This window comes from Elaeis guineensis, chromosome 15, assembly GCF_000442705.2.
Source record: "Elaeis guineensis isolate ETL-2024a chromosome 15, EG11, whole genome shotgun sequence".
In the NCBI taxonomy this organism is placed as follows: Eukaryota; Viridiplantae; Streptophyta; class Magnoliopsida; order Arecales; family Arecaceae; genus Elaeis; species Elaeis guineensis.
The window spans coordinates 49,392,153-49,398,849 of NC_026007.2; the positions used below are offsets into that span (position 1 = coordinate 49,392,153).

At 35.1% G+C, this 6,697-nt stretch overlaps 1 protein-coding gene across 1 annotated transcript; it reads left to right on the top strand.

Annotated features, from left to right (window-relative positions):
• The first annotated feature begins 1,183 nt into the window (after positions 1-1,183).
• LOC105035457 (UPF0481 protein At3g47200-like) lies at positions 1,184-2,903 on the top strand. The gene has a single exon (XM_010911022.4). It carries the CDS (start codon positions 1,282-1,284, stop codon positions 2,614-2,616), a length of 1,335 nt encoding a protein of 444 aa, XP_010909324.1. The 5' UTR covers positions 1,184-1,281; the 3' UTR covers positions 2,617-2,903.
• The last annotated feature ends 3,794 nt before the right edge of the window (positions 2,904-6,697 follow it).

A 6,697-nucleotide genomic window follows, 5' to 3' on the forward strand; every position in this document is an offset into this window, starting at 1 on the left:
CTTTGAGCCTTCATGTTGTGACAGTAGTTCACCTATATATGTGAACATAGTCTCCAAGAACTTCTGTTTAAGACCATAATAGTATTACAGCCCCTGCAAATCCTCTAAGAAAGGTAAGCATAAAAATTATAATTATAGAGTGCTTGGAACCACATGGTGGAACCCATAGGGTCGGCTCAACTTCTCCAATGTCCATGAGCCAGAATGACCATATCCATTGGTTCTACCATGTGCAGCTGATCAAGATATACATCTAAAACATGCATAAAATCTAGAGGTGTCACCCCTGACTGAGATTAAAGAAACCAATGCAACTAGAATACTATTGTACAGAGCTATCTCAACATCAGCCCCCTGATATTTTTGTCTTGTATGATTGCACCCAATTAATCATGCAGTGTTCATACAACATTCTAGGCCTCGCAGCTTTTTCACAAAATATCCCTCAAGCTAGCAAGACACGTATAAATTGCTTAAAAGCCTTCCAAGTACCTTTCTGCTTCATTTAACCAGCTCTAATTATGTTAATTTTTTTTTTTTTAAATCTGTTTATTTCTTCTTTTCTATAACAGATCCAAGATGGGAAAACGAATCATTAGTGTTCCAGGGCCATTCATGGGCCATAGTTGTGTTAAGGCTGCCCTGCCGAATTCCAAACTCAGCGTTTAAAATTGTTTTCATGTCGTTAGGCAACAGCAAATCATCAAAATTTAACATACACCATCAAGAAGCGCTTTGAGATCAGTGTAGATGGATTAATGATGGAGCTGGAGTGCTTTGAGATCTGGAACTCGACAGGTTTATATATATATATATATATATATATATATATATATACACACACACACACGCACACACACAGAAACCAACAAAATCCACCATGGATTGGGAGAGACATCACACATGATATAATTTGGTGAGATGCCATGATTTGGATTGGCTCCTATTTTGAACCTTTGCTTTGGGGAGGTGCCAAAATAGTTGCAAACAACTTCTGCAGGTTTTTATTTTCTAATTCCTTGTCATATGTGCCCTAGCGGGTAGAATAAAATAGATTTGTTTGTATCGCAAGTGAGGTGTAGATTCGCATGCGACTGTAGAGCAGGTGCTACATTCCAAAACAAGTAGATTCGTTTGCATCTTCGAAGCCTTTGTTTTCATTTTGCTGGCTCTGATCAAGAACCAGAATCATTTATTCGTCTTGGAACCTTGCAATAACCTGTCCTCCATCAACAATTATTGCAAGATCAATGAAGGAACCTTGATAGCTCAAATGCCGCAATGGTCGGTAACAACTCAGAGACCGCATGGATCGAAGACATTCAGGGCAACATCCGGGCGGCCACTTTCTGGACGCCACCTTGGGAAAATCAGGAGCGGGCAAGGGAAGAATCGACCACCAATCCCAGCATCTTCAGGGTCCCCACAAGCTTCTTGGTACAAAGCCCCGAGCATTACCAGCCGAAGGTGGTCGCCATCGGCCCCTACCACAGGGGCCATTCCGAGCTGCTGATCAAGGACGAAGTCAAGAGGGGGTGCGTAAATTACTTCATCTCCCAGCATTCACTCGAGCTCCAAAAATGGCTCCTTGATATGACGTCGAGGGAGCAAGAGGCTCGCAGCTACTACTCAGAAGACGTGTCCATGGACAGCCGAAGCTTTTTAGAGATGCTGCTGCTCGATGGCTGCTTCATTTTTATGGCTTTCAAAGCTATGGATTCCCTTACGTTCGATCCGAAATGGCCATCAGACCAAATCATGCTTGACTTGCTGATGCTCGAGAACCAGATCCCTTTCTTCGTCTTAGTCCAACTGTACAATGGGATCGGTGGGAAACAAGCACTCAGGAATTTTGCCGGGAGATTCGCTGAGCCTTACACTGGCACTTTCATTCATTATGCCCTCCGATCCCTTGATCAGACCGGTATGATTGGGGATTTGGATCCCCCTATTCTTCCTGAGCAAGTCCTCCATTTGTTGCACCTATTTCGCTTGTCCTTGTGTCCTACTAGGTTCGAGCCCATAAATGTAGCCAAACAGAACATAATAGATTTCATTTTCCGCACTCCAACTGTTGTTCCTAGCGCGACAGAGCTCCAGGATGGGTCTGCTGTGACGTTCAAGAAACATTCAGGCAGCATCTTGGACATAAGTTTCCGCAACGGGGTGATGAAGATCCCGTTCTTGGAAATTAATGATGGCACCCAAACAATCCTCCATAATCTCATCGCCTTTGAGCAGTGTTACCGCCTCCTGATCGAACGTCATGTCACAACCTATGCTGCATTCATGAACTGCCTGATAAACAAAGAAAGTGATGCGAGTCTGCTTGAAAGGAGTGGGATCTTGTTGAACAGGTTACCCACCAGCAAGGATGCGACCTTTTTCTTCAGCAAGTTGAGTCCGAGGGCCAAAATTAGGTCGATATATTTAAAAAGCCTAATTGATGACGTGAATAGATATCACACCAGCAAATGGAATAGGTGGTATGCTGATCTAAAGCTCAATTATTTCTCCAATCCATGGGTGACCATCTCGGTGGTGGCTGCTGCTGTTCTCCTCATTCTCAGCTTCATGCAAACCTATTATTCTGCCCTTAGCTATTATCAAACGTGATGGCCGTAATAAAGAGAAGCCACCATGGAGGGTTGATCGCCTCTTTGATTATTGGATGCTTCATGTTTCTTTCTTTTGTTTTGATGGGTTTTCCTGTTGGAATATAAACTGCAATTTTATAATGATCAGGTTCATGAAGTTTGGAGTCTTGATCATCTCTTCACCTTTCACATTCATACATGTATGGGGAATTAAATAGTCATGAATGTCAGGAAATTCAAGCATTTGTTTCATGAATGTAAAGTTCCGCTAGAAGCATTTTGGAGCATTCTAAATACCATATTATACCAAATCATTTGTATTAAGTGGAATTAAAATTTCATTAGTGAAGTGTAGTATCCTCCTCCTTTTATGTGTGTGTGAGCCCACCAAATTTCCAACAAGGTGGTATCAAAGCTTTGCAAGATTTGGGGGAGAAGATGGCTACGACAAAATGTGGACTTCTACTCTAATACAACTTTGAGGATTGGTCAATTTGACTGAAGGCCATCCTTGGATCACAAGGAGCATAGAAAATTATCGACAAAGGCTATAAAGAGCATAAAAAAAAAGTATTATTAAATCTAGCCCAAAAGGTGCCTTAGAGAGGAATAGGAAAGAAGGATCTGATGACATGTTTGAGAAGGTGATTGGTGCAACCACTTCAAAATTCTCACAAGGGAATATGAAATGGGAAAAAAGTTCATCTCCAAATCCTTAGAGCCGAGTTTGAAGCACTCCACTTAAAGAAGTCCAAATCCATTTCCAATTATTTCACCATAGTTTTGGAAATTATCAACCAAATGAAAACAAATGGTCAAAATGTGCAAGATATTCATGTGATTAGACCATTGTATTCAAAGTTTGAACATGTTGTGGTGGCTATTGAGGCATCCAAGGACTTAGAGTCAATGACAATGGATCAATTAAGTGGGTCATTATGAGCCTATGAAGAGAGGTTGACAAACACAAGCACATGAAATGATTGAACATATGTTTTGCAAAAAAAGCTCTCTCAACAAAATAGGGGAAAAGCATGTGCATGATGTAGAACAACTCAAGGACATGCATGTGGATGTGGTCATGGTCGAGGAAGAGGAGAAAAGGGTGGTCATAACTGGTGCAGATACTAGTAAGCAAACCACTATTTGGTTTGACTAAGCTAGGCCTAACTACATCAATAAGAGTTCTCATACTTTAATAAGTTGTTATTTTTAGTATGTTAGGAGCTACTATTTCAAATTGCCATATAAGCTATTTGGATACCACCTTTGCAGTGCGTCACTATCCGAGTTGGAGTCTTGATGGACTCCTGATGTCGCCCAAAGGAGAGTCCCAATTCTCTAGCCTGCGCCATGAAGAAGACTGAAAGAAGGAGAAACTGTGTTGGCTTCACCCAAATCAAGGAACCGCATCCAAGTTCAAATTCTAGGTCTATCAATGAAGATGACGTAGATTAGCAACCTGAAGCCGACATGTAGATTTGAATAATTTTTTATTTATTTTTAAAATTATTTTATATTATTTTAGTTCATCATGTTTCTTTTAGATAAGTCCCTAGATTTGAAGTCAAAAGTTTGTTATCTTATCTAGGTTTGAAATTAAACTGTTGAATTGGATTTATTCAGTCTATAAAAGCCCACAAGGCTTTAGACTGAAAAAAGAATGAAATAAAAAAAAAATTAGAGCTATTGCTTTCTTCTCCAATCTAAAGATCCTCTTTCTCCTCTTGGTTTTTTTCTCTCTTCTTCTGAGTTTTTCTCTTTGTGCTTGAACTCATCCTTGTGCCAAGATCAAAAAAACTACCACCTCTCTATATGCCATCTACTATTCGAGACACCGATCCGAAGTAATGCTTGAAGGTGCTTTAATTCTGGATTCGCGAAATTTTACTATAAATTAGAATCACAATTGTCTGCAGCAACCTAGCTTCTCTAAGGTCGAATCGATCAATCATTTGAGCTGAATCTTCATAGATCTATTGAGAAAATCATTATTGTTGATAAGTAAAATTTATCTTCTTGAATTTTTTTAGAGCTGAATCTAAATTGCAAAGCCTAATCAAAAAGAAAATTTCTTAATTGCCTTCGATCTTAGATTCTTAAAATTAAAGAGATAGCTATACATGCTAGGAAGATCCACCTATTTTAATCAATGCTTTTCTTTCTGGAAAGTTTAGATCTTGTTAGATTTACTACTATTTATTATTTGATTGCTGGAAAGAAAGAAGAAGTTAGTTGCATCTTCATCTGCATGCCCATCCTGCATCAATAACCCATCCAATGAAGATAGAAGCCAAAACTCATCAAGAGGAAGAGGAAGAAAAAGAAGAAATAATTCAAGAACAAATGAGAGAAGATATGACAAGTCTCAAGCAAAATGTTACAATTGCCATAAGTATAATCATTATTTGGGGGAATGTCACAATACTTTTAATTTTGAACAGAACGCAAACCTTGTTGGTGGAAGAAGTGGAAGAGCCCATATTATTGCCATCACTCAAAGAAAATGACAAAGAAGAAACAAGTTTGTGGTACCTTGAGAATGGTGCAAGTAATCATACGTGTGGAGGCAAAAGCAAGTTTGTGGAGTTAGATAAGAAGGTTGGCAGTAGTGTTACTTTTAAAGGCTCTTCAAATATTCAAATTAAAGGCAAATGTACCCTTTTAAGTTGCTTGAAATATGGGGGACATACGCTTATTTATGCCATTTGTTATGTTCCAAAGTTAAAAAGAAATATTTTGCTTTTAGGAAACTCTTATCAAAGGAATATGAAATTCATATGAAAGGTTGTTGACTCCAAAGGATTAATTTTGATTATAACAAAATATTTAAGAAGTTACAAATAATTTTAAATTTGCTTTCTATAGAGTAAAGTTAAGAAATACAAAATGCTGAAAGCTTAAAAATATCAAAAAAGCATTGAAGTTGTCTTTGTTAGATTTCACAGCAGCTACATGCATGAATTTCAAAATATTTTAAAACTATGATAGTAAAAAATCCAGATTAAATCCTTTAATCTAGTATGCAATCAGATCTAATCTACTAACTACCCTAGTCTGGATCTATGACATGCATAAATCTGAAATCAAGTATGCAAAATCTGAAATTAAGAACATGTAAATCACATCTACTATCACTATAAGAAAAGAAAATTTTTGTGATAAATTTATTTACGATGAAAATATTTTTATCGTAAATAAAGATATTTACGATGAAAAATTATTTTCATCACTAATCATAAAATATTTACGATAAAAATTATTTTTCATCACAAATAGCTCCACATTTGTGATGAAAAAAATTTTATTGTAAATACCTATTATTTATGATAAAAATAATCATCATAAATAAAAAAAAATATTTATTTTAATTTTATATTTTAAAATATTAGTAATAAAAATATTTTCATCATAAATCATCTTATTATTTACGACGAACACACATTTTTCGTCACAAATACATGTTATTTAGGATGAAAAGTTTTCATCATTAATATTTAAAAAAAATAAAAAAATTTAAAAATTCAAAAATTATATATTATTTGCGATAAAAATATTACATCATAAATAATGAGTATTCATGATGAAAACTAAACTTTCATTACCAATAATCCAATATTTATGATGAAAAATTTTCATCGCTAATATTTAAAAAAAATAAAAATTTTTAAAAATATTTATGATAAAAATTATTTGTGATAAAATTTCTAAAAATATTCATCACTAATATTTAAAAAATTATTTGTGATAAAAATATTACATCACAAATATTTAAGTTTTGGTGATGAAAAATAATTTTTATCATAAATACCTATATATTTATGATGAAAATTATTTATCGCTAATAGATAGAAAATATCAAAAAAATTTAAAAATTCACAAACTACAGATTATTAATGATGAAAATATTACATCATAAATATTTGAGTATTTACAATGAAATTCTATTTTTCATCAAAAATAATCTACTATTTACGATGAAAAAATTTCATCACTAATATTTAAAAAAAATAAAAAAATTAAAAATTATAGATTATTTATGATGAAAATATTACGTCATAAATAATCTAATGTTTATGATGGAAAGTAGCTTTTCATCG